The 27,083-nt window shown below is 58.1% G+C and overlaps 3 protein-coding genes across 9 annotated transcripts in view; all 3 read right to left on the bottom strand.

The window, feature by feature from the left end:
- Positions 1-2,077: 2,077 nt before the first annotated feature.
- On the bottom strand, positions 2,078-8,906 carry TMEM275 (transmembrane protein 275; the record flags this gene model as incomplete). Its single annotated transcript, XM_049094552.1, is given in 3 exon segments — positions 2,078-2,180; positions 2,182-2,491; positions 8,867-8,906. Coding segments are annotated over 3 exon segments (453 nt in total), but the record flags the coding sequence as incomplete, so codon positions are not given.
- Positions 8,907-9,385: 479 nt separating this feature from the next.
- Positions 9,386-18,801, bottom strand: KNCN (kinocilin). Of its 7 annotated transcripts, none has more exons than XM_049094424.1 (9): positions 17,204-18,801; positions 16,796-16,907; positions 15,846-15,930; positions 14,821-15,722; positions 13,636-13,704; positions 12,688-12,762; positions 11,877-11,899; positions 11,266-11,769; positions 9,386-11,175 (listed from the first exon to the last, which is right to left on the bottom strand). In XM_049094424.1, exons 4-8 carry the CDS (start codon positions 14,969-14,971, stop codon positions 11,659-11,661), a joined length of 429 nt encoding a protein of 142 aa, XP_048950381.1. In that variant the 5' UTR covers positions 14,972-15,722; positions 15,846-15,930; positions 16,796-16,907; positions 17,204-18,801; the 3' UTR covers positions 9,386-11,175; positions 11,266-11,658. The 7 variants fall into 7 exon arrangements, with proteins under 7 accessions (XP_048950381.1, XP_035555009.1, XP_035555011.1 ...); XM_035699116.2 differs by having other exon boundaries at positions 9,386-11,347; positions 17,204-17,398; positions 17,474-18,801; XM_035699118.2 differs by having other exon boundaries at positions 11,266-11,347; positions 17,204-18,799.
- Positions 18,802-20,045: 1,244 nt separating this feature from the next.
- Positions 20,046-27,083, bottom strand: part of MKNK1 (MAPK interacting serine/threonine kinase 1) — a 41,235-nt gene continuing 34,197 nt past the window's right edge. The window contains 6 exon segments of the mRNA XM_035699108.2: positions 20,046-21,373; positions 22,463-22,506; positions 23,741-23,905; positions 24,535-24,627; positions 24,629-24,730; positions 26,443-26,538. Of these exon segments, the coding sequence (XP_035555001.1) occupies positions 21,139-21,373; positions 22,463-22,506; positions 23,741-23,905; positions 24,535-24,627; positions 24,629-24,730; positions 26,443-26,538 (735 nt within the window). The 3' untranslated portion in view covers positions 20,046-21,138.

The following is a 27,083-nucleotide window of genomic DNA, read 5'->3' as shown; positions in this document are numbered from 1 at the left end:
GCCCCTGGAGCCGCCCCCATTCTGTTCACTCACACCGTCCATCTGTGGCCCACTGCCCTGAGCCCTAACCACCCTCACTCTGCACCCCCTCCCCCCAGAAGCCGGGCTCCCACACCGGCCCTGCAAGTGTTCTGCGAAGAGGCAGGAGCCCTCGTGGTGTAATTCCAGGCCTCTGCCAGCAGGTGGGAGAAGGGTTTGGGCTGGGCCTAGCGAACGGGCTAGAATGTGGGGTGCCCCCTCCTAAGGAGGGTGCTCAGACCACACCCCAAGGCAGCATGGGCATCAGCCCCTCTCACCTCTCGCTCTACCGAGGCAGCAGCAGGTGGCGTCTGAGGCTGCAGACCAGTGATCCAGAGGAGATGAGACCGCTTGAAGCTTGGGAGGGTGGCCTTCCTCACATGTGCATGGGAGATGGTGGGTGCACTGGCACACACACACACACACATACACACACACATGTGCATGCGAGGAAGTGCTCTGGGGAGAGGTCATCAGCTCCAGGGGCTGGATGCTTCAGAGGTTAGGGCCCATCGATCCACATGAATTAATAGAGCTGACCTGCTTATTAGCACCTTGCAGATAGAGCCCCCCTTCTCCCGGGTCAGCGGGAGAGGCAGAGGCAGAGAGGGGGTCAGAGGAACGGAGGGGTCAGCCCTTCCCAGGGCTGGTGGGGAGTCCCAGAACAGGGCAGAAGAGCAGTAGAGCTTGCCCAGAAAGAAAAAGGGAGGCCGATAAACCCAAAGGTGGGTGGGCAGGGAGCTATGGCCAGCAAGGGGCGCCCACCGTCACTGGCGGGGCTGGGCGGGGGGGGGGGGGGGGGGGGGGGGGGGGGGGGGGGGGGGGGGGGGGGGGGGGGGGGGGCGGGGGGCGGGGAGGGGACTGCAGTGAGAGGAGGGACTGACTCAGGATTGCAGCTTCTTCCACCAAGGCCCCCCAGGAACCTTGCTGCTTCCTGAGGCAGCCTGGGCCCTCTCACAGGTGCTCTGACCCACCCACGCGGAGCATAGGCAGGCCAGGAGAAAGCTGCCGGCTTTGTGGAGCCCTGGGGAGCCCTTCTCTCAGCCTCCTCACTGGGTGACTCACCCCGTAATCACCACCACACACACCCACACATGCTCACATTCATGTGTGATGTCAGTGTCACCCAAATACTCCCACACTCCTCACCTCACACACGTAGCCAGGCAACCCCACGCACAGACACACTCATATGTGCATCCAGGGCCCAATCTCTCAGGCCTGCTCCTGCGGATGTTCACAGTCACACAGGCCTCACCCCTGGGGTCCCCTTCCAGGTCTCCAGGAGGGGCTGGTGCTAAGCAGATGAAGCAGTGGGCTGGGAGGACCCCAGGTTAAGGCCGCTCCGCTAACAGCTCCCGGGTCAGCCCGTCCCTCCCAGCTGCACCGTCACGGTGGACTCGACCCAGAAGGTGCTTTATTGAGGAGGGAGGCACATCGGGAAGGCGCAGTGCGGACCACACGGAGGCCTTCCGGGGTGGAGCAGCCTGCCCCCATTCACCCTCTACCAGGGGCATGCTCCACCCTCGGGGGACCACCCTGGCTCAAATTGGGACCCCCCACCCCGCTGCGCCCAAAAGATCATGTTGGGGTAGAGACCAGGAGGGCAGGGAGGGCGGAGGGGAAGCTGGGGCCGTTGGCAGCGCGCAGGGGCAGGAGACAGCCCGGGTGACATGCCTCCCTGCCCCTGCTGCCGCCCCTTGGGGTCCGGACCTTGCAGGGAGGGAGTCCCCCTCAGGGCGGCTCGGCTGACGGCGCCCACGTGCCCGGTTCCGTGGAGCCTGGGGGGAGGGGAAGCAGGGCCCGGCGTCTCCCTCCTCTGGCGGGCGCGGCCCCGCCCCGTGGCATCCTCCCCTCCAGAGGTCCCCAAGGGGGGACGCAGGAGCCACCTGCGAAGCACCGGACCCTACGGAATCTCCCTCGTCTCGTCCTTCTCCCGCTCCGCCGCCTCCTTTTTTCTCAAGCGGCACCGACGGAGGGGGCGCGCTCCGGGCCTGCCGGGCGGGGCGTCGGGCCGGCCCCGGGTCCGCTAGGGGGCGACGCGCTGCCGGCCGGGCTTGAGCTGGAGCCGGCGCTGCGGGCGCGGGGCCGTGCGGGGCGCGGGCCCGGGGCTGGAGGGCGAGGACGCGGCCGAGGCGGCGGGGCTGAGCTGCACGGCCGTGGTCCTGCGCGGTGCGCTCGCTGCTCTCCAGCGCCAGCGGCCCCCCCCCGCCCCCGCCCCCGCCCCCGCCCGGGGCCGCCGCCGAGCGCGCGGGGGGCGCGGGGCCCCGGCGGCTACACGCGCAGCAGGCGGCGAAGCAGCCGAGCGCCAGCGCCAGCAGCGCGGGCCCCACGACTAGCGGCGCGCTGCCCCGCGGCGGGGAGGAGGCCAGGGCGCCCGCGAGCGTCCCGTTCAGGCCGGCCAGCAGCACGCACAGGCCGCAGGCGCAGAAGAGCGCGGGCGACGGCAGCCCCCGCCGCGGCCCCCGCGCGCCTCCCGTCCGCGGGCCGCATGGGCCTGGGGGGCTCCGGCTGCGGCCCGCCGCCCGCCCGCCCGGCCCACATGGCGGGAGGGGACCCCGGCTTCTGCCCGCGGCCTGGGTGGGAAGACGGCCGTGGCTCCCCCACTCAGGCCCTGCAGTCCGCGGAGGCCGCTCTTGCCATCCTCTCTAGGCCCCGGCCGGCGCTGTCCCTCCAGCTCTTCTCCTCCAGGAAGCCTTCCTGCATTAATTAAATTAATTGAGTGAATGGCTGTAAAGTGCTCATCAAATGAGACCCATTATCCGTCGTCCTAATTAGAGGGCGGGTGTCAGCTCCCGGAATTTAGACAACTTCCTCCATCCCCCACGTGGAGGCAGGCACCCAGCCTTAGAAATCATCTGCACCGAGGGGGGCACTTGACAAGATGAGCACTGGGTGTTATACTATATGTTGGCAAATCGAACTCCAATTTTAAAATATATAAGAAAAGAAAAAAAAAAAAAAAGAAATCATCTGCTCAAGCCCCATCTGGTCCAGATGAGGAAACCGAAGCCCAGAGAGGTCTAGCAGTTTCCCGTTCCAAGAGTCAGGACCAGGACCTAATGACCTTGCCATCTGGCTAGGATGCCAGATGCTTTCAGCTGAATCAAGTGCTTAGAACAGTAACTGTCACCCACGCTGTCACGGTGGTGGTTGCCAGAGAAGGGGGCTGCAAGGGCTCAGATCTGGACACGCTGCTCAGAGTATGGAACCAGGACGGTTGATCTCTCCCTCAGGTGGAAGTGCCTCAGGGTTGGCACCTGAATGGTCCTTCCCAGGTGTCCAAAGCCTGCACACAGTGGGGTAGGAGAGAATCTGAAGACTGAGCAAGTGAAAGCGAAGGCGAGGGCCAGGGAGGGCCAGCACATTCCTCACTCGGGGCAGCCTTTCTCTGCCTGGCCTCTCTGTTTGCAGTAACCTCTGCTTTAGTTTTTATTGCATGGGATTAGGTATTACTGTTATATCCTCGTTTAATAGATGAGGATATTGAAGCACAAAAAGATGAGCTAAGTTCACTCACTCTGAGTGGCTGTGGTACGGCCAGGCCCTGAAACCTGGTGGCTGGGCTCTCAGCTGGCCTAGTGCCACACGTCCTCAATGCTCGTTGAGTGACTGGAGCATGGGGCTTGACCTCTCCTCACGGCCTGTAGATAAGCTCTTATAATCGGCACTTACACTGCTCAAATGTCAACAACAGCGGAGGGGGCTGGCGTGTTCTGCGCCTGTCTCCAGAAAGGTAAACTCACTTTTCTCCTTTTGGCTTCACACACTCAGTGCAACACCCAGCACGGAGGAGGGGCTGAGCTTCTGGGTACTAATTGTCAGTGAATGATCCCCATTGGCTCCTGAGAGGCAGAGCTGACTCTGGAAGATGAACCTACTCCCAGAGGCCCCACCCCAGGCAGAGAGAGGGCCAAGGGCTGGTGGGTGTCTCCACCCTGGCTGATTGGGATGTCCTGGGCAAAGGGTTGAGATGTTGAGGTTGCCCAGCTACTGCAATTCAGTTTGTGCCTCCTTCTCCCTCTGTGGGACTGCGGCCCTGCAGCCGGGGCTGTCGTGATGTTGGGTACTGTTCTGAGGCGGGTGCTCTGGCTGGCTCTGCTGTGGGGTGTCCCTGGTGCTCTTCACTAGATCTCTTTCGTTCTCCCCCTTCTGAACACATGTTAAGATTGTACCTCCTGAGGGCGCCTGGGTGGCTCAGTTGGTTGAGCAGCTGCCTTCAGCTCCTGTAGTGATCCCAGGGTCTTGGGATTGAGCCCGGATCCCGAATCGGGCCCCCTGCTCCTCCGGGAGCCTGCTTCTCCGTCTCCCGCTGCCACTCCCCCTGCTTGTGCTATCTCTCACTGTCAAATAAATAAATAAAATCTTTAAAAAAGAAAAAAAAAGAAAGAGAAAATATTGTACTTCCTGGACAATTTGTGATTAGGTGGAGCCATGTGAGTGGTTCTGGCCAATGAATTGTGTACCTGCAGCACTTCCAGCTGCATCACAACTGGAGTATTTAGTTTCAGAAGCAGGAGGCTTTGAGATGATGCTCTTGTTTCCCGAATCCTTCAAGCCCCTCTATTTCATCCCAAGCCCAGCCCTCGACCTCACTGCCTGAGCAGGAGGGACGGTCCTTGCTCTGAATCATAAGTTGTTGGGACTAGATCAGGCCTTCTCTTTAGTGAGCACCCCAGGCTGCTAAGCTGGTGAAGTCACCTAGTTCAAAGCCTTCATCAATGGATGGGAGAAACTGAGGCTTAGAATGAGAAGGTACAGGGAGGGAGGCTATGGCCCAGGCCAGACCAGAACCATGCTTTTCCCACCCAGGAAGAGCCCTGACCATTGTCATTCCACTGCCCATGACCCCGATCAAGCAGTCACCCTCCCTGCTGCCCTACCTCTGGCAGGAGAGGCCTTGCGGTCTTTGTTTTGGAGTCTAGGCCAGAAGCATTTTGGAGCAGAGGCAGACACCAGAGGCGAGGCCTCAGATGACCAAGACTATCAACTTTGGTTTGGTTGGGCAACTTGGGAGGGCTGGGCTCCTCTCTATGCCTCAGCTGCCTAACTGCAGGGAAAGGTTTAACCGGGTTATTGTCTCTGAACTCCTCAACCTGCTATCTCACTCAACTACCTGTGCTTTGTGGAGGTGACAATGAGAACCTGTCAGAAATTACCATCAAAATATCAAAAATATCGATATTTTTCTTTAAAATATCGATATTTTTCTTAAAAATTGGTATTTTTCTTTTCTATGTTTCTTAAAAATGATACATTGATCTGGGATAGGGCTGTTCTTTGTTTTGGGCTGGGATTGTGTCACTGCCCTGAGAAGCCACCTGCTGCCCAGGAGTTCTGATTATGCGGGAGGGGCTCTCCCAGTGACCAGTGACTCTGTGCGAAACACTGTGCCTACACTAATGCGGTGAATCTTTACTACCCCCCTGCGAGCTGCTACAGTCCTGAACCCAGGTCACTGGGAGGAAACCAAGCCTTGCAGAGGTGAAGGAACTTTCTCTGCTTTACTCAGTTGTAACAAGTAAAGCTCGGGTTCAAACCCAGACGTGTCAGGCTGAAAGGCCCATGTTTCCCCTACACCAGAGTTTCTGCTTACTAGAAGGTATAGAGATGTTTGACTATTTTAAAAAATAAAGCAATTGATCACTATCCAGCTAATCATCAAGATGCTTGGGGCCCACGGAGGGTGGACCTCAGTAGGTGGAGGCAAGAGGTCCTGGAAATGGGTCCCTGCCTGAAGCCCCATCAGATCAGCTGGTCACCCCCTACCCTGGCCCAGTCCATGGATCTGGGATGTCCGGTTCTACAAGAGCAGCTGCTTGACCAGTGGCAGCTGCCAGGCCTCCCAAGCCCAGGATCCTGCTCTAAGGGCTCAAGAGCCTCTGGGCAGAGGGGTTGGGGCTTGAGTCCAGGCACTAGCCACGAGTGCCCGTCCTCCGGGTGGGATCAAGTCCCGGGTTTGCTCAGCCTGGTTCTTTACTCCTCACTAGGAAAACCCCCACACCACTCCTAGCCCTTCTCTTCCCCCTCAGTCCCTGAAAATCTGGACCAACTAACACTTCTTGCATGGTCTCTATCCCCACCCTCTCCTATCCTCAGGGAACCTCCCACACCACCGTTAGTCAGTGCCGGCTTACTCACTACCCTGAAAGCTCTCAGCTCCTGCCAACTGAATTGTGCCTCCCCGGAGCCCAAAGAGCTGCTCCCACCCCCACCCCAGTCAACCCCTGTCCCCTCACAGATTCCCCAAGCTGCAACTAAGGCTCGAGGATGAAGTCTGAAGGTGTGGCCTCCCAGCTCCTGTGTCTGGCTTCTGGGCCCCATTCTCCCAATCCCTGAGTGCATGTGCACGTGCACACACATGCACACTCAGTAACCAGACATACCCAGAAACACAAACGCAGCCATAGTACACTCTGAGAGCTGCACACACAGGCCAACACACAGACACTCTCTCAGTTGCCTGTCTATCCAGTGGAAATGAGTTTCTCCCCAGTAGAGGTGCTCTGGAGAATTCTCTCTGCCTGGGAGTGTGTGTGTGTGTACGCGTGCATGTGTGTGATTTGGTGATAAGGAGAGCTGGGGCCTCGGGGAGGGGTGATGGGAGTTCCATTCTAGCTGTGCTGCTGGTGCCCTCCCCTCCACAGCGGGTCCCTGTGCCTGCAAAGGCTCAGGGTACTTGATGCTCCCCCGCTCTGGGCTCAGGTTCACTACGGGAAAGTGGGCGTCTGGGCTGATGGTCTCTGCCAGCCCAGTGGACCCCAGCTTCCCGCACTGCTGGGGGCCCCGGGGAACATGGGCTCTAGGGTCCGCATACCAAGTCCGCACTGAGCCGGGCGAGGTGCTCCTGGCTCCTCCGGGGCTCAGACTTGCCCACCACACTCCTTGGGCCACAGCCCCCAGCAGGGGCCGGGTCTGTGGCCAGACTTGGCTCCCAGCCTCAGTCTGGGCCTTGCCTCCCCTCTGCCAGCTGCCTGGAGCGAGTGGGAGGAGCGGAGGGAAGGACGGGGGGCTGCCCAGTGTGGAGGTGGCCTTCCTGCCCAATTCCCCCCCACCCCGAGACTTCAGCATCCTTGCCACAGCCACCCCATCCTGAGCCCTCCTGGTCAGCTGGCTCCTCAGCTCCAGTGCCCAACTCCTCCATTCTAGCTCAGGGAGCCTCTCCCTCACCAGCCCCCCTCCCCAGGGCCTGGTCGCCCCTGTAAGCACCACGAGCCCTTCCACCTCCCAGAAGCCTGCCATCCTACCCTTGACCGTAAGCTCATTGCTACGGCACCTCCTCTGTGCGGAACACCCTTCTGAGCCCTCGATCTGAGTTACGTGTCATCTCAGGTCAGCCTCGTGACGACTCAATAGGCACAGGCTATTGCCATCTCTGTTTCCAGATGGGGACACAGGTCCGAGAGGTCACATGACGTGCCCAGGGTCACAGACACGGTGACACTACATGGCAGATCCAGGATGCACGGCTAGGCCGCGCTCTCAGCTGGGACCCTGCAGGGCCTCTAGCCGGCCAGGGGCAGCCCCGGAGCTCTCAGCAGTTCCTCGGAGCCTCCTGCTGTGCCACCTCACCTCAGTGACTCCCTTGCAATTTACCTCGTCCTGCAGCTTCACTTTCTCCTTCATCCTTCTGCCAAAGCCCCCCCGCAAAGGCCACTCTACCTCAGTGGGGCTGCTTCCTCCAAGTCTATGCCCAAACTGCTAAGCCTCACAGGTGAAAAGCAGATCACCAGCTGGCACGTCTCTGGATCACTCAGGCCTTCAAGGCTCCGGGGAACCTGCCCCCTGCCGGGGCAGTGCTCATTGGGGGCCCCCTCACTGTGCCTGCACCTCCTCCTGGAAGCACTCATGCCTCTGCCATCCTAGAACACAACCAGACCCTCCTTCTACCCCACATCTGCCTCCACTTAACACCCTCTCCCCTCCTTCCAAGCACGGTCTACACTCCCTGCCTGTCTACACTTTACCTCGGGAAGACTCATTCTACTCCAGTCTGTTTTCTGTCCCATCGCACGGCTCCCTCCGGGGCCACTAGCTGCCTCCCTGCAGTTCAGTCCTTAGCTACCACAGCTTTGGCCCAACTCAAGCCTCCCTTCTGGAAGTATTCTCTCCCACTTGGAAACAGGCTCCTGAAACTTCACCTTCTCCCCCAAAGCCCAGACTCCCAACCAGAAACCCGGGGTTCACCCTCGCTCTCCCTTCTCGCTCTGGCCTTCCTCCACACCTTTCCAAGCCAATCCATCACCAGTCCCTGCAGATTCTTCCATCTGAGGATCTCTACAATCCATCCCTTCCTGTTCAACCCCATGGCTATCCCGCCCACCCCTCCCGATCTCTCCCTCACAGCTGCATCCCTCCTGGGTGCCCCACTGCTGCCCTCCTGGCTGGCTTCTTCCAGGTGCCCCCCTTGATTTTGCTCAAGCGGAGCTGAACTCACCAGGTGTGGTCAGGTGAACATGATGCCCCCCACAATTCCACCTGAAACGTGGCTGACTTTCCCTTCACCCGGCTAACTCCAGCTCAACCTTCGGGGTGCAGCCGGGAGCTCACCTCCTTCTGAAAGCCTTCCCTGACCCCCCAGATCAGCAGGTTGAGTCAAGTCGGGTGTCCAGGTCTGCATCCTCCAACCTTCTTCCTGGAGGGCGCGCATTATATCCACCTTGCAGCCGAGTGCCCGACTGTCCCCAGGTGCCCAAGGAATGTTGGGGAAACAAACAGTGAAGAGAGGAGTTGGTCACGGGGGTCTCCTGCCTTCCTGGCTTCACCTGTGTCCTGGTTTTGAAGTGACCGTGCGCCGGTCTCTCTCTGATTCCCAGATGACCCGGGCCTGGGCAGGGGCTGGCCCTCAGCTGGGCGGGGACTGGCGGAGGGTCCTGGGCAGATTCTGGGGGGGGGGGTTAGAGAGCAGGGAGGGGGAGGGTCCAGCACAGGGGCCCCAGGCAGCCACTCCAGGCCGTCTGTCCCCTTCTCCTGCTGCGTCTTTCTCGCCTCTTTTCTGAGAAGTCTGGCCCAGGCTACAGGTCCCCACGTCCTGTCCGGGCCCCACTCCCCCCGGGGCTTCGGCGGCTGCAGGGAGTCCTCCCTCCCCAGCCTCGCTCCCGGCCCCCCCCTTCCCCTCCAGCCTCCCCGCCTCCTGGGGCTTTCACTTGCCTGAGCCGGTCGGAGGGGCTCGGAGCAGCCCGGGCCAGCAGGAGGGCAGGGGCTCGCGGGAGCGGGGGGCTGTGGGGCCCGGGGCCCGGGGGTGGGGAGCGCAGGCCCCGGAGGCCCCGGACGGGGCGGGGCGGGGCGGGGCGGGGAGGCGCGGGCGGCGGGTCCGGGCGTCCCTCGGCAGCGTCGCGGCGGCCGGTGGGCCCCTCGGCTCCCGGGCTCTCGGGCTCCCGCGCCGCCTCTCTCCCCTTCCCTCCTCCGGGTTGGCGGCTTCAGGCGCCCCGCACTGAGCTCCCGGCACCCCGCGGCCTCCCGCCCGGACCCTGGGGGCCCGGGATGCAGACCCTGCCACCCCCGCGGGAGCCAGGGGCGCAGCGGCGGGTCCTCGGCCCCAGCTAGTCCCCCACCTTCCCGGAGCGGGCGGGTGCAGCTGCGCGGGAGGCTTCCTGGGGAGGGGGCTTGCTCTCAGCCCCCCTTCCCCAGTTCCCGCCCACAACCCCGCACCCCACAACGGGGTGTGGCCACCAGCCCCTTACAGGAGGAGGCCATACTGGCTCCCTGGGGGATCTCTAAGGGCCCGTTGGGGGTGAGGGGTGGGGAGGGAGCACTGGGTGGGAGACCGAGGTGCTGATTTCCAGAACCTGGAGGGGTTCAGCTGCAAGAGCATCTCCTCCAGCTTCTGCCTTCATTCATCTGCTCCTCCATTCCTAAACCCTTCCTGACCGGAACCGTGTGCTAGGAACCTTCCTCCTGACAGTGGCCCTGGAAAGCAGGGCGCTAGGGCGCCACTCGTCCTCTGTCTGCAGATGAGGAAACTGAGGTGCAAGGCCCTACAGCCTCTTGCCCAGCACCCCCTGCTCCCAGATTGTGGGGGAAGCAGAGGCAGGATGTGAGTCATCCCCAGACTCCAGCCCCAGCCTGGTCAGTCCTCCAGATGGGTCAACAGGGCTGTGACTTCCACGGGGCTGCCTGCACCAAGCACCCTCCACTTCAGAGTGTCCTCTGAACCGCAGGTGATTCCCTTCACGGGGCTAACTCCAGCTCAACCTTCAGGGTGCAGCCAGGACGTCACTTCCCTCAGGAAGCCTTCCTTAACTCCCCAAACTAGCAGGTCAGATCTCCCCACAGGACTCCATGAGTCCCTTTCTCTGGAGGGTCTCAGCTTTACCATCTGTACACTGAGGTGGTCTCTCCCTCGGGTTTGGTGTTGCGACATCCACTGGGTACCTGTGTGCCTGGTCCTCTGGCCCCTGCTCTCGAGAGGAAGGAGTAGACAAGGACCACTCAGAGTGATGTGGGCTGTGACGGAGGGAAGCCCTGGGGCTGTGGGAGCACAGTGAAGTCAGGGGAGGCTTCCCAGAGGAGGTGTCATCTTCACTGATCTCTGAGCAATGAGACTCTTCCTAGCTTGTCCTCTTCTCACAAACCAGGACAGAGGCCACATGGTGACTCTGTGGCAGTCAAACACCTGCTCCACCTTGAGGACGTAGGTGAGTAAGGAGAGGCGTGGAGGGTGTAGCAATGTTTGCTTCACAGCACACATGCCTGGGCCAGGGCCTCCTTGCCTCTAACCCTGTGGGTACATGGGGGCTCTGACGTGGCCCTCCAGGGAAAGACTGGGGAATTGGTTTTCCATTAAATTTAAGCCACTAACATTTATTGAGCACCTACTGTATGCCCTGATGGTGATCAGAAAAGGGCAACATATGGTAGGTTTCAGTAGGATTAATAAACGTTTTGTGAGAAAGAAGCCCTCAGCCTGCTAGACACTGTGGAGAGAGGGAGGCAGAGGCACAGGGAGAGGACAAGGAGAGTGTTGTGTTACGGAGATCCTTGGAACTGGGCCTTTCAAGGTGGGGGCTTTTGATAGGCAGATAGGACTAGGAGGCCTCTAGGATGACACAATCCAGGGCTTGGAGGCTGGAATGTCAGAAATTGTCCAGGAGCAGTGAGAGGCTGGGCACAAGCGGCGAGGCCAGAGATCTTGTCTGGAGTCAGGTCACAAAAAGCCTTGAATGGTGGAATCACATACAAAAGTCTCAAGACAGGACTCAGCTCCAGAGCCACCTCCTCCTGGAAGCCTCCAGGGCGGCGCCTCACCTGGCCTCCGTGTCATGGCAGTGACCATTTTGTTTGTCCCAGACCGGCTGCTGTCTGGTTCATTGCTGCCAAGAGCCCGTTCCTGAGGAGTTGCCCAGAGTTTCTGAGAACCTGAAAGACTCTGGTCCAGCCCCTCTGTGTAGCCACTGAGCTCTAGAGGCCCAGGGCCAGGCCCTCAGGGCTGAGGGGCATCCCCTCTGTGGTTCCTGTGGGCCTGTGGTTCGCTTCTGTGGCCCGCCTGGAACAAGAGACTGAGGTCTCTCTGGCCCCAAATTCCAGAGCAACCAGTCAGTGGATCAGAAAGGGAAGGACGCTGAGCTGCAGTCCAGAGGGAAAACCCGGGTCAAAAGCTTGACCCAAGGGTCACCCGTGGGCCCCCAGCGGCACCTGGCTTCAGGCCCTGCCCTGCGCTGCCCGGGGAATCCATCTGCAAGAGCTTTGCTCAGGTGACCGCAGGGCTGGTACCTCGGGGGCCGGCTCGCCTCTGGTCTGGACCCAGGAGGGCTGTGGGAGCAGGGCGGTGGGGAGGAGGGTGCAGCTCCTTGGCCCCGGCCTCAGCCCTCCCCGGCCCCCCGGCCCCCCGGCTTCAGCTTCTCCAGTGTTCTGCTCACCGTGGACAGGCTGCTGCGGGCTCCTGGGGGAGAGACCAGGACAGGGCTGCCTGAGCAGACGGGTTCCGGGGCAGAGACCCCAGAGGGACCGCGGGGGAGAGAGAGGGGGCCAAGGGGCCAGTTTCAGCTGAATTTAAAGGGACCTAGATGGTCAGATGGCCCTTCAGGAGGACGGGGTCATGGTGGGGGCGGTTAGAGAGAGGACTCCAGGCTCCAGTTCTGGCCCTACCGCTTCCTGGTTGCCTTACTCCATCTCCCTGTGCCTCAGTTGCCTCCCATATACAGTGGGCCTCATTACAGTACCTCCCTCATATGGCTGTTTTGAGAAAGGAACAGACTTAAATATATGGTGTTTGGGAGCAGGGTCCGGAATGGGACCTTTGGTGGGGGTTCAGTCCCCTAAACCCCTGGTGGCAGGCGTGGTGGGCCCAGGCCGTCTTTGAGAAACTCCTGCCCTAGAATTTTCCAGTGTGAGAGATGGGAGGGGAAGATGTTCTGTCTCAGATACCAGCTCTGAGCTGGAATTCCATCATGGGAGAAGAGAGTCAGAGCAGAGCCCGGAATGTGGGACCCAGGGGCAGTCCCAGTGTCCATGCTGGGCACGAAGGAGAAGTCCTGAGGTCAAACAGGAGGAGCCCAGCTCAGCTGGGAGCAAGAAGGGTTTTGACCAAACGCATGGGAGCACTGCCCAAATCTGCTGGCTCCCGCAGACGGCAGTGTCCGGCAGTGTCAAGGCTTCTCCCTGGGTCGCACAAGCTGCTCAGCCAGAGGGCGAAGATGGAAGAGGGACTCTGGAGTTTTTAACACTTACCCTCTTTATTGCCATTGACACTGGATCTTCCCTCCGCATGGTCTGGCCCTGGGTGGGGGTGGATTCTCAGGCTCCCTGCAGGATAAGAACAACCCCCCCAGACCCCCGGGTTACTAAGCCATTCTCAGATCAAGTCCTGCTTCAGGCAGGGAAGTCCTCCCTGCTGGCTCATCTCCATCCCTGCTGCTGTCTCAGCTCCACCACATTCCTTTAGGTCTCCCACATGATCTGGGATGATTTGGGAGCCGAGATGGAAGAAACAGGCCCTTGAAGGGGAAGATGGCAGACTTTTTTTTTAAGATTTTATTTATTTATTCATGAGAGACACACAGAGAGAGAGAGAGGCAGAGACACAGGAAGAGGGAGAAGCAGGCTCCGTGCAGGGAGCCCATCGTGGGACTTGATCCCGGGTCTCCAGGATCACACCCTGGACTGAAGACAGCACTAAACTGCTGAGCCACTCAGGCTGCCCAGATGGCAAACCTTTTAAGGAGGTGGGCGACATGGGAAAACTAGGGATATGTGAAGCCCCCTGCCTGGATTGATGGAGGTGGCAGCAGGAATGTGGGGAGCTGAGATGAATTAAGGAGCTCTACAAGGGTCCTGAGGTCTTAGGGGTGGTAGAGGGTGTTTATGGGGGCTCAAGGAATGAAATGCATTTATCTGGAGATCTTGGAGGCTTTGGGGGAGTTGGAAACTCCCTCAGGGAAAGATGGGAGTTCTGATGCTCTGGGCTGGTTGAGGCACATTTGCAGCAACAGGCTGGAGTCGGCTGCTCTGTAGTCATGGCAATGCCAGCACACCACACACACACCACACAGCAACTCCAACACACCCACCCGTGCACAGTCACACGCATGGGCTCAGCTTCACCACGCAGTGTGCCTCAGATGTACACATGGCAGACCTGGGAAGAGGGCTCTGCTGGGGGCTGGGGAGAAGACTCACCTATGGTGGGCAGGATGTGGTCCAGGTTGAACCGAGCCTTTAGGAAGGGGTAGGCCAAGATGAGGAGCCCTGGAAATAGAGAGGCAGAGGGGTTCTGAGAGAGGGGAGGGGGCCTGGTGGGTGCAGGCTGCACGAAGCTGTGCATAGGCTGTGAGCCTGGGGGTGGTTTTTGAGGGCGATATAGATGCGCACGGGAGGAGTGTGAGTGTGCAGGTTGGGACTGTGGATGCGTAAGCGTGAGGCTGTGAGTGGGGCTCCGCAACACTCCCAGCCTCACGCTTACGCACCCACAGTCATGTTGGTGGCTCCCCAACACCAGGCCCTGAGAGGGGACAGGGAGTAGTGCCTCTATAGGGAAGGGGCTCCAAGGCTGTGAAGGCCCAGGCTTCTGGCTCCAGCCTGTCCAGGTGATTAGCACGGTTGGTTTCCTTCCTTCTCAGCCGGCTGGAGATGGGCCCTGCTGACACCACCACCACCAACTCTCCTCTGCCCACCCTCCCCCAGGGCAGCACTGGGAGCTCCGAGCAGGCTCCTTTCCACCTGGTCCTGGGGAGGGGTTAGCAGAAGAGTGGACCATGCCCTGCCCCCCCTGCCCCCTTCCATCCCCAGACCAAGTGTCTGTGGCCCTTGGCACGAGTTTGTAGGTACGGATGCCAAGAACCCATCAGGCTGGTGCTTCTGGCTCTGCTTTTGCCCCAGGGTAGTGGAGTGGGGAGAGGGATGGTACTCAGCATCATTGTGGGGATATCAGTGGGACTGGCCCAGATAGACAGATGGACAGATGCCTGGACAGACAGATGCCCTGCCAAGATACACCAGGAAAACAGGAAACAGTTTGAGCTGGGTCCTATTTGGCTCAGAGTGTCCTACTGGGACCTCTGTCCTCTTTTTACCTGCCCCCTGTCAACCCACACCCTACAGGCTGATGGATTCCACCAAAAACCCAAGAGCCCAGGGCTTGGGACTAAAGGCCAAGAGGCTGAGCAGCCAGAGAGGAGCGTGGCAACCAGCTGCCTTCTCCACAGTCTCCTTACCCCCGGCAGAAGGAACCCCCCCACACCCCTGCTCTGCCTCCCTGCACCCAGCACCCGCACCCAGCTGCCTTGCTCACACCTCCACCTTCCCTCCATTTCCCATTCACCTGACCATGCCCCTGCTCCCTCTCCGAGCCCGGCCCCTGCTCACCCAGACCGGCCGCGCCAATAAAGATGCCACCCGCGGCAGCTGCAGCTTTGGACACAGACACACCGATGATGATGCTGCCGGCCACCAGGCCGAGGGCCACACAGGCCAGCTGCAGGCAGCGGAAGTCTCGGCTGCTGATGGGAATGTCCATGTAGGCCTGCCCGGGGTACTGTCTGCAGCCAGTGGGGCCTGTCCCTAGGAAAGCCCTGGAGGTCCCAGTCCTCCTGGATGTGTCTTTTTTGGAGCTCTGCCTTCAGAGTGGGAATTTCTGGCCAGGAAGGTCTGGGGCTGGTAACCCTATCCCACCATGCTCCTGAAGGCCCCAGCGGCACCTAGACCTGGGATCCGTGCCAGGTCACCGCAGCCTGCTCTTCCTCCTTTGAAGGCCCCTGAATCTGGGGGCCACTCCTGGGACTCTGGTCTGATCACATCCTGCCTTGGCTGTCCGAATTCTGGAGAGCCGGGCCTGCCCCACGGGGTCGGCCCCGCTTAGCTTCCTCTCAGGAGAGCTTAGCCTGAGCCCCCCTGCCCAGGACATCCTGCCCTGGCTGCCTGGAGCCTGCTCGGCTGCCACCGGGCCTTGGCGTATTAAAGTTTAAAGCAGTGGAGGAGGTTGGCCCAGGGGGCACGGGTTCCTGGGCGGCGCAGGCAGCGCGGAGGTCCTGAGTTATTCATGAGGTTGCAACGTGAGCTGCTGCTGCGCCAGGGGCCCGCTGGGGCACTCAGCCTAGGGTCCACTGCAGGGCTGAGGCGGCAGGATGGCCCAGGGGCTTCCTGGGGGGTGTAGCAGCCAGGGATGTGAGGAGACTCCCTGCCAGTGCTCAGGGCCCACTCTGCTGTCTTCTGTCATTTGGCACATGGGGCATCTGCTCAGGGACTCAGAGGCAGGCATGGGAGAGGACCTGGGGGAGGCCAAGAGATGGAACAGCGACAGGGACAGGAGGACAGAAAGAGATGTTCCTGTGAGCTCGGGCTTTCCCCTTGCCCCCTCACTAGCCTCTGGGGGGTCCTGGTTTGAGGCTGACCTCCTTTTCCTCAGGCAGGCTCCGGATCCACCCGTTTGTTGCCGTAGGCTGAGAGGGGAGCCCTCCCGGGATCCCTGGCAGGGGGCTGAGAAGGAAGAGCAGGGAGTGGGGGCATGAGGTTGCAGGAAAACAACAGGGAGAAGGATTGGCAGGGACTGGGTGTCAGTGGCCAGTGTCAGGACTAGGACCTGGCTGGCACTCCCATCCTACTGGTGGGACCCACCAATTCCAGGCTGGGCAGCGGTAGCCCAGCCCTATGCCACCCCCAGACTCAGTCCTTGCAGCCAGCTGCGTTCTCCGGCCCTCTGCGGATCAGGGAGGCCCAGATCCATTCTGGTTCCAGAATCCCGCCCTGGGGATTCCCGCTGGCACTATTCCCAGGGTCCCATCACCACCCAACTGGCCTCTGTTTGGGTGCCTCTGTCTCCCCTATGATATTTGGATGTCTGTCACCTGACAGGGCCAGGCCCTCTGCCTGCCAGCGAGTCGCCCCCTGCCCCTCGCTCCTCTGCTTCTCTGCTGCTGCCCTCTGCTGAGTGTCTGCAGAGCCCCAGCGGGACCCCAGGCTGTGTCCCCCCAACCCCGGGCCCCCGCCGCCCCTGCCCCTGGAAGACGAAGCCCCAGAGGTGGGCATTCCCCAGCTACAGCGGCTGCTGCTGACGTCCCCTGCGCCTCTCTCCAGGATGAGGTCTGATTATTCCTCTAATTAGGCATCAAATGACAACCCATGTCTCTGTCACACATAATTGATCCCCCACTGACTAGTTTTAGAAGGAGCTGTCAAAATAATTGTCTATGAAAATGTGTTCCTGAGATGTTGAGCTTTGGGAATGTCAATGCCCTCACTCCCATGAGGTGTCTGCATCACTGGCTGGGCAGTAAGGCGAGGGCGGCTCCCGCGGTCAGCAGGACGGGGCACCTCACACTGCGCGACTTGGGCAGCCACTCACCTCCTGGACCTCATTTTGCCCGGCTGCTGAAGGGGCGTGGAGAAGGCAGAGGCTGGAGTCAGGGACGCCTGTGCACGGTGAGTTTTCAGATTCCAGAAGAACACTCTAACCTCTAAAAAGGAGACCAAATTCTAAATTAGAGGGTTATTAATTTTTTCTTTTTTCTTTCTGACATCGTAAATCCCTCAGGGCCCACAGTCGGAGGAGGAAATCCGGAGGAGAGACACTGTAAGCCGGTATCAGCTGCAAGACCGCAGAACTGCACGCCTGTCCAAGCGCCGTTATAGGACAGATGGGGAAACACCAGGGACTGGGAGCATCGCCCCAGAGCCCCTGACAGAACCTCAGTGCCCGGGTTCCCGTCGGCAGGGCGGCGCTCTGGCCTTTCTGGGTCCGTGAATGTCTAACCTGCCTTATCTGAGGTGGAGGAACTGGCAACCCGCCATCGGAGGGAGACCTTGTGTTCAGTCAAGGCCTTCATCTTTTCCCTCGGGACGGGGGAGTGTCACCAAAGGCTCCTGGAAATCTTTGTGAGGCCTGCTCTCGGGCGGTTGATGTAGAGGGGGAGGCTTGCTGACCCTTTCCTCAACACAGGCTGTTCCTCTGCGAGAAAGAAAATAGAAGCTTGCCCTTGGCTGATGTGCTTCCTGTACCAGGTAACGGAGATGGAAGCCCCACCTGTTCCCCGTAAGCCCCGGAGCCCTGCTCGCGGAAGCCTGGGCCCCCCGGGCCTCTGGACCCCAGGGCGTGGGCAGGCCATGGGTCACAGCCGAGACCCGTCACAAAAATCTCTCTTTGTTTCCCCGTCGAGGCCGCAGCTGGATTGCCTGCCTAGGCTCTCCCCTTCCCAGAGGCGCTGGGTCCCGGGCTGGCGTGGGGCGGGGAGGAAGAGTCGGGGGCCTCGGCGTGGCTTAGTTCCGTTTATATTCCTCGAGGGGTGAGGACCCTGGAAAAGAGCGTGATTAATGCACCGGTCCCCTGGGGGACGGGCAGCCTTCCCAGACTGTTCAGAAGCTGAACTCGGGGAAGTGGCTTCCAAGGCAACTGCTACCATGGCAACAAGAGTGCCAGCCGTGGGGGGACCCGGCTCCTCGCTCCCTCCAGACCTAAGCAGCTGGAGCAGCTGGCACGGGCCCAGGGCACTGCTGTTCGGGAGCAGGGTCTGGTGAGAGGCACTCAGCCCGGAGGGACAGGGGCCCCCAGGAGCTCAGGCAGGTGGACATCTGGAGGGAGGAAGACTTGGCCTCCCTGCCCAGGCCTCCAGACAGGGGTCGCACAGGAGGCCTGAGGTCTGGGACATGTCGGCTGCTGGGGCCAGCTTTCTCCCGAGGCCCGGTCCACGCCTGAGCCCTAGAGCCAGCAGACTGGCCGCCACGGTTCCAGGCCCCAGCGCCCCGCTCAGTGTGTCTGCCATGCCCACCGCTGCCTAGAAGAGCCAGGCGTGTGGCCTGGGCCTCAGAAAGGGCAAGGAACTTTCCAAGGTCACCAAGTGAAGAGTGGCGGGACTAGAACCCAGGACCCCTGTTGCCCAAACTCAGACTCTGCCTCTGGTACTACGGCTGCCCTTTGGGGACGGGGACCCCAGCCCAGAGGGGCAGAGCAACTTGTTGGCAGGAGAACCCCACAAGGGGCCAGAGGCCGGGCCCATCTGGAAAGCCCAGATCCATCTCCACCCACAGAAGCCAAGGAGAGGGGGAAAACTTGTCTCCATCACGGGCACCACAGCTGAGGAACTGTGCCTCCAGAGACAGCATTGTAACGACCAGAACAGTTGCAGCCGGCCTCATGCACTTGCTCTGTGTGCCTGGACCTGCCCGCAACTTTGCGCTTATTAATCCATCATTTCACAGCAGCACCATGAGGAAAACACTAGCACCCCCAAGTTTTGGTTGAAGAAACCGTTGCTCTCAAAGATTGAGTAACTTGCCCAGGGCTCAGAGCTGGGATTTGAACCCAGGCAGCACAGCTCTGGGCCCCAAGTCTCTCCGGGAAGAATCCCAGTTCTGTCTTCCTACCTGGACATCTAGGTTTTTCTCTGCTCTCTCTGCTCACTTCTGGGGTAACATAATAGTACCTTAGCTCACATGACTTCTGTGAAAAGTAAATAACGCCTGGACATTTCTCCACAAGCAGCTGTTGCTTAGTAAGCCCATAAAGACACTAACAAAACCAGAGTAGGCACTGTGGCGCCCAGGTGGGGCTGTGAAGAGGGCTGGGGCCCTCACCAGGTGGACCAGGGCGGGGAGGCAGCCTGGTAGAGGGTGGAGAAGCCTGAGAACTGGCAGGAGCTGCACCCAGAGCAGCATGGGGGGGGGGCACTGAGTCCAGAAAGCCCCCAGAAATCACCTCTCAGCCTGCCAACCCGAAGGACTGACGGTTGGGGCTGAAGTCGAGATAAAACTCATACCCTGGTTCCCAATCCCCAGAGACTGGGAGACTTTGGGCCAAAGGCTTAGATCTGCAGACCTGTTTTTCCCACCCATCCTGCTCCCGGTAGATGGGATGTGAGGGTGGTAACAGTTGCTGCAAAGGGAAGACTGTCAACAGCAAGTATGTCAGTGTCAGCACGGGGGCATCCAAGCCACAGGACAGCCCCTAGAGTGACCCCATCTCCCCTCGCCCCTGGGGAGAAAAGCTGCCAGCCCCTCAGACCTCCCTCCTGCCGCCCCCTTGGGAGCTTATAAAGCTCCTCCCCAGCCCAGGCCTCTCCAGTGTGGTTCTGAGGGTGACACAGGACAAAGCACATGAGAGCCCTTGGCATGATGAACATGAGAGCTGAGGATGTGAGGCACCATTTTTCTTCGTTCCAACTCTGGCAAGTCCTGGGCAAGCAACAGATCCTCTGGAAAAGCTGGGTGCTGCTCCAGACAAAGGGGACCTTTGTTCCCACCTGGGCGCGGGGCTGGCCTGGGCGCAGGGTACACCTATTAAGGCATTTTTTTGGAGCCAGTTTTTGTGATGGCTGCTGATGCCACCTCTTCCACCTGATGGGGAGACCCTACAGGCTACAGGATAGGGGCTGTTTCTTACTCCTCTCTGACAAGTGTTGACGAACGTCATTTTCTCACCTAAAAGAAGAAGAGCAATGATATCTCCTCCACCTTGTTTTGTGGATCCAATGAGAGGCTAGATTTAGAGGTCCCAACTAGGGGCACCTTCTCCCCACTGGGCTGGACTCGGCCCCTCTCCAGAAGGCCTGTCTCCCTCTCAGGTTCACAGGTGAATAAAGGACCACCCAGAAGGCCACAGCTAGAATTTAAAACAGTTTTATTAAAACAAGCACATTGTATAAATAGCATTGTGGTGGTGTGTGTCTGACCTGTACAAACCCATTTTCTTTAGGCAGCTGAGCAGCTCGGCTTCTCCGAGGCCAGATGCGCCTTCATGCTCTCCGGCAGCAGCCAGCCCATTGCTGGAACCAGGGCTGCTGGCGATCTGGTGCCACATCGGGCACAGAGTCCCTTCTAACTGCCCGGGACTGGTGCTGCCCTCCAGCAGACACAGCCTTGAAGTCACTCGTCATCTTAACAGCTTAAAACTGGTTAGAATAATAAGAAACAGTTGAATAAAATCTTTCACATGCTTGGACATTCAAGGAAGAGCAAATCATTACATGCTCTGGAAAATCCGGCTTGCAGTGGAGTTTTAAAGTTCCATCTTTGCTGAAAGTGCATGGTTAAAAAGAACACTTAAAAAAAAAAAAAAAAACGAAATAATACGGACTTCAGCAGCAATCCCAAACAAGGAAGAGGATGATAAATGAGGGACACATTTTGGTCCCGGCAAAGAAAGATTATGTGCTTCTCCCGCGCTACAGACTGGAAGACTGATCTGGCCTCCTGAACGTGGAAGGCTCCCTGCCCTTTCCTGAATTGAGGGGATGGCTTTGCTTAGCCAAGGGGAGGACATCCGGAGGACAGAGGAAGGACCAGTGTTGGGGGTGTGTGTGTGTGACAGTGCAGAGAGGAAAGAGCCTCTGTCAGCTGCCGCTTCTCAAGGCTGGCTCCCTGAAGGCTGCAGCCCCAGCCACCACTGCGCCAGCAGCCCAGCAGTGCAGGCTGGATCCTGGATCTGCAGGCGGGTGAGCAGGTGGGCAGGAGCCCAGCAGAGAGATGTCCCTGCCGCAGGCGATTATGCAAAGTGACAAGTGATTGCTTTCCTTTTCAAAGACAACCCCTTTGGATAGAGCTTTCTCCTGGAGGGCTCCAGGGAAATAGGGGGTTGGGTGGGAATCTCAGGGCCTTCTCCAGGATGGGGCTATGGAGCAGCTTCTTCTGCTTGCCCTGCGGACTTTGGCGGGGCCTACGCAGGCTGAGGTCCCGGAAGTCGTGGCCAGGAGTGGGTCAGAGTGCGGCGGGAGTTGGGCACGGTTCGGGGTCGCTGCTGCGGCCTGCCTGGGCCAGGGCCCTTCGACGGGCCAGGCGTGACTTGCAGGGAGGGGAAAGCCTCACAGAGCAGAGGCCCCCGGCCAGGGACTCGGATGACTGTGCCAGCTCGTCTTCCTCACGCTGAGAAAGCTGGCGGTTAAGGGCGATGGCCTCAGCTGCGAAGAGTGTCAGGTCCATCGTGCTGCTATTTCTACAGGGGAGGACAGCACAGAGCAGAGGGGAGTGGGGCTCGGCACCCTGGCCCGCCAGTGCCCAGAATCCCCCCTCCCCAGGCTTTTTCTGGGCCGCTTCCTCACCAAAGTCCTTCTTGCCTGGGTTTGAAATCTGATTTCACTGAGGCTGGAATGGCTCTGAGCCTCACCTATAGTCCTTGGACTTGGGAGTTGGGACAAATGCCCCCTTCCATTCAGAGCGCCCTCCTCCATGCTCCCACGCTCTGCACCCAGCTCCCCCAGAGGAAGGGCCTGGCACGTAACAGGTGCACCCATGTACCGGGCAGCGGCATTCTGGCTCACATCAGTGGAGAATACAGGGATGCAAGACTTCCCTGTGCAACTCCCAGCAACCGGTCCTGAGGTTGCTTCCTGGAGGGGTGCCCATGGTGTGGTAGCCTTGGGAACAGAGCAGTGTTCACTAGAAACCTGGTCTTGTGTTAAAAGGCATTAGAGTCAAAGATCTAGGTTCAAAGTCCAACTCCCAAGGCAACTGTGTGGCCCTGAGTATCAAGTTACCTCAATCTCCCTATTCTTGGTTTTCTCATCCACAAAATGGAGTAACTGGGGCACCTCTCTTTTAAATTTATCATAAAGATTATGAAAAGAATCTCTGTAGAGCCCTTAGCACCATTTCTGGCATGCACCAGTCTAGTGGTGATGTGACAACTGGTCCAACTGCCTCGCAGCGCCCTCTCCTGCTACATTCACCAACCTGCAGCAGCAGAAGGAAACCTTGGGGTGAATCACCTACAGATAGGGTTGTTGGGCTATAAATGGTGATTTTTAGTTAGATGCCAGTGGATATGGAGTTTTTTCTCCTGCAAACAGTACCCAAGGTGCTTGAAGGAGCTGGAGGGCAGGGGAGGCCGTCAGGTGGTGGAAGAGAAGAGGGGAAAGCGAGGAGGAGACACGCAGAGAAGGCAGGTGGGGAAGCCCCTTCAGGAGGTCGACACCTGAGCCTAGAGCTAGGCTCCCCGTCCCACCTCCACCCCAACGTGGCTGACAGTTTGAGGGAAAGTCAAAGCCAAAGAAAGAAGGGCATCAGGTGTGGTTGGAGCATTTACCTCTGGAGGACTTGTGGCGTGGGGAGTCCTCTTTCTGGAGCTTGCTGGAATGGGAAGGATAGACGTGGGGGTAAGCACTGCTCCCTCCTTCAAGAGCTGCCCAACCCACACCAGTGCAGAGGCTACTAGCGGCTCCTGGCCCAGTACAGAGACTCGGCCAAGCGTGCCTGCAGGGTCAGACCTTCCAAGGACAGAGCAAGAGAGGACAACTTGAACCCAGCTGACTCTGCATGGAGACGCATCCCTTTGCCTGGCAGAGTCCTCTGTCCTCCAAGACCCAGCTCGAGGGTCACTTCACTCTCCCACTCCAGCCGCCTCCCGACCTCCATCCAAGCAGTGGGGAAGCCTCGTCCTTTTGTGCCCCTGGCACTTTCGATAAGCATTTGCTACACTGTTCCATCATTTATTCCCTTGTCCCCCTCTCCCCACCAAGACAAGAAGACAGGGATTGGGTCTTACTCATCCCAGTCTCGCCAGAGTTGGGCAATGGGTAGGTGCTCAGTAAAGACAGCAATTCTTGAGTGGCTGGGAATTAGTCACTCAGAGGTTCTTATGTTGGGTCCCCTCCCCCCCCATAACAAGCTGGCAAAGCTTGCTTCCTTCCCCTGGAAGGGCCAGTGAGGCTGGCCAGGGCCTGGCAGCCCAATGACACAGCGAATCACAGAGGCCTGGCTGACCCCTCAGAGGGGCAGAAGTCAGTACCTGACTCACTGAGGAGGATGGTTAAAAATGTTTTCTGGTAAAGACTTGGATCCTTCGTTTGGGGGAAATACCACCATTTCCCTTTTAGGCAAGCTGCACCCAAGGACCACGAGGAGAATCTACGTGCCTCCAATGTATCCTCACTGTAAGCAGGGAAGCAAGGCCCTGCTTCTGGGCGTTCTTAGCTGATGATACGTCTGTATAAGGGGAGGGTGCCACAGGCCCCCAGCACCAATACCAGGCTGCTTCCCAGACTGTGTGCCTCCGAGAATGGCAGGATGCATGTGCCAAATCCCCGAGGCCTCTGTTCATTCCTGAGAGGCAAGGGTCAGTTAGGAGCCTAGTCTGAGGCCAAGGTCAGAGCCAAGTCTATGACTGGTTAAGGGGCTCCTTCTGGGGCAACATCAGTGGCCAGTTCACTCTACGTGCACAAGGACTGAAGCTGCCATATGGTTTCCCTCTGGCTCAGGTCAGCACCTGGGCTGCCATCCAGCACTTGCTACTACTATAAAAGCTTCCTCATGGCCAGGCCACAGGCCTGAGGAGATGGGATGCCGCCCCTCCCAGATTACTCACCCCCTGCACCCACGGATGCTGCAGGACTTGGGCAGCACTCAGTCTCTGCTTGGCATCTCGAACCAGGAGCTTGGAGATGAGATCTTTGGCTTCGGGGGAGATGTGTGCCCAGTCCTTGTCAGGAAACTCATACTTGCCTTCCTGGATGCTCTCAAATAGCTTGTTCTAGGTAAAGAAGATTCCTCTTGAGGCCACCCTGCCAGGGAACAAGCAGGATGTGCCTGCCATTGATTTGGTCACCCTGGGTCACATCAGCCTCTGCTGAAGCTGCAGCTCATGGCTTCAGGATGCCAGAGGCTAGGGCCTTCCCCTGATCCCTACTTCCTGCTGTCATCAGACCACACACAGAATGCCCCTTGCAGGCAGGGGTGGCTAGGCCACTTGGAGGGCTGGGTGGGTATGCCAACTAGGGAACACAGCTGAAATTCCTTGGCCCTTCATATGTGGCCCTCACAAATGAACTATGTGGCCCTCACAAACTATCAGGTCTCGGCTACCCCCAGCACCAACCTTATACTTACACTCTTTTTCCCCACATGCTTGCAGCTGTCTCATACCCTCATGAAGACTCAGCTCAGGTCTGTTCCCCTCTAGCAACTCTCCCTTGAATGCCCAACTGGGCTAAGTGTCTGACTATCTCTCTCTCATCCTACTGTTGGCCCTTGGGCAGAAGGGGAAAGGGCATTAGAGACCTCCTTCTAGAGCAGAAACCACCTCTAGCCCAGTCCCATTGGGCATCCCATAACCACATTGACCACCCCCAGCAAGGCTGGTGCAGTGGGTCCTGTGCTCACCTGGCACACCCTGCAGACTTCTCCCCGGTCCCAGCCACAGTCGGTCCCACAGTGACCTACAAAGGGGGGGTAGCCGCTCAGCATGATGTAGAGGGACCACGCCCAGGCTCCACAGGTCACAGCGCTTGTCGTAAAAGGTGGCCTCATCCCTGAAGACCTCCACCACCTCTGGAGCCATGTACTCTGCAGAGCCACACTGTGGAGGCCAAAGTTGAGGAGGGGAAACAGCAGAGAAGGGAGAGGTTTAGTCACAGGGAGAGGAGATGGTGAAGAGTAGAAGGTAATGGAACTTGAGCAGGAGGCTAGGCTGCAGAGCAGGGAGTTGTCAGGACAGCCAGCCAGGGCTCACCTGATACCACCAAGGCACTTAGAAAAGCTGGGCCGACTGAGCATTTGTAAATGGAGTGAGTCCTAGCATTCCCCATGATCCACAAGACCAGTTCCAGGTCACCTTCCTATCATTCCAGGTCCTATTCTGATAGGCAGAGGCCCCTGGTCAAGAAGCTGCAGGAATCTCTACCTCAGCTCTCTGCAGACACTTAATATACAGATACTTCAACATACCAGGGGCACGGTTTTGGGAAGGCATCTGTGGACACTCAATCCCATAAAGCAAGGAGGTTTTTCTTGTTTTTGTTTTTGTTTTTGCTGTTGTTTTTCAATTTTAAGTAGGGTCCATGCCCAGGATGGAGCTTGAATTCATGACTCTGAGATCAAGATCTGAGTGGAGATCAAGAGTCGGATGTTTAACTGACTGAACCACCAGGTTCCCCCAATAAAACAAGTTCTTAAAGTTAAGTCCTGCCAAGCTTCTCTTCCAGCTTACACCAAGGAGGTAAGAGAATTTAGGATTAAGATCCCATCAAAGCTGGGAGAGCTCTTAGAACAAATCCAATCTCCCTGCTTCTCCCATTTATAGATGAGAAAACAATGGTTAGATTGGGGTAAGGATATGGTTCAAGCACATCAGTGGTAAATCCAGTATAAGAATTTGGGATTCTTTCCTTTCTCCTTGCATAGAAAATGCTGATAAAAACAAAACAAATTCTTTTTGATCCCCTCTTCATTATTTCAGGCTTGCCAAGAGATACCTCCCTTGCCTTCAACACACACAACTAATTAGATGGGAAGATAGGAAGTAGAGAAAGGATATTTTCCACGTTATTGGCAATTAGAGTTAATGACTTTGAGAACAAGGTAGCTCAGTGTAGAAGCTAATACAGAAACATTTCTAATAATGTCAATTTTAATAAGACATGAGCATATTGAAATGCAGGTCTTAAAAAAGGTTATTAGGAAAATTCACTTATGAGGCATGAAAATCTCAAAAGATTCATAATAATTATAGTACATCGGGTATGTACAAGATACGTCTTAGGAAGAACAGCTCCTAGCTGCACATCTGGGCATGAAATGCGAAGTGAAGGAAGCAACAAGGTAACTTAGCCAAGTGATTCTACATGGAGAAAGCTGGGACCTCTCAGTTCTGGCCACAGAGAGACCACACTTTCCATCCTCCATCACAGGGGGGTGTGCTGAGATGCTGCCAGGGACAGAGCTATCATGTGCTCAGGTGCAAAGGGCTGGCGTGGGATAGTGTCTGTCTCTACCTGGGACAGGCGTCAGGGCCCAGTCTGTTCCCACAGATACAATTTGTCTCATCATTGGCAGAGGACCTGCCCCAAACTAAAAGCTCTCATGTCAATTTTGTTTGCAACTGAGCACTGACGGGATAGGGGTGGCTCACAAAGCAGTGGCCAAAGGACAACTCAGGCAGCTGGTAGTGAGGTAGAAACACTTGATTTTCCTTCCTTAGCCCTCTGTTCTGGACTCCACCTTTGGGCTGGGGGTACTTCAAATGTACAGGAGCCCTGAAGGAGGTGGTACAGGGTGCCCAGCCATACATACTGGAGTGGTCAGCTCCGGTGTGGTTATGGGGGTACAGGAGTTGTTCAGTTTCACCCCACTGCCCAAGTCAAAGTCACAGATTTTCACTGGAGACACCTGAAAACGAAGGAAAAAGCAAAGGTTACAAATATAAGAAGCCCAAGGGCATGAAGAGACCAATGTGACTGTGACACTCACCCTCCCTCACTCCTTCCCCCCGTGTGGAGGGTAGGGGCCTCTTACTCGCTGACTCTCACTCTTGCACACAACACACTCTGTCTGTCTCTTTCTCTCTCTGGCTGCCATGTCAAAGCCCTGCTTTATCTGTCACATCATGTTTACTCTCCTTGGGCTAACTAGAAATCACCTGAGGATTTATTGTAAGGTGTCCTTTGCCCCATATTCTTTTCTCACTTCCTAAGAGAAAGTGGGTGTGCTACGTGGTGTCAGACTACTGTGAACTTAGTAAAACAAGTAGCAAACCTATGGAACTCTTGCCCACAGATGACAGATGATGGTGTAGGTTGCAGAATCACAGAACTAAGTATGTATTCGTGAAAAGACTCCTTGTGACTCATTCAGTGGAGGGTACCACCTTAGGTGCCTTGGGGTGACCAGCTTGTCTTTGCTTGCTTGGGACTTTGTTGGCTGCAGTACTGAAA

This window comes from Canis lupus, chromosome 15, assembly GCF_003254725.2.
Source record: "Canis lupus dingo isolate Sandy chromosome 15, ASM325472v2, whole genome shotgun sequence".
NCBI lineage: Eukaryota > Metazoa > Chordata > Mammalia > Carnivora > Canidae > Canis > Canis lupus.
This window is presented reverse-complemented; position numbering and strand designations above follow the sequence as displayed.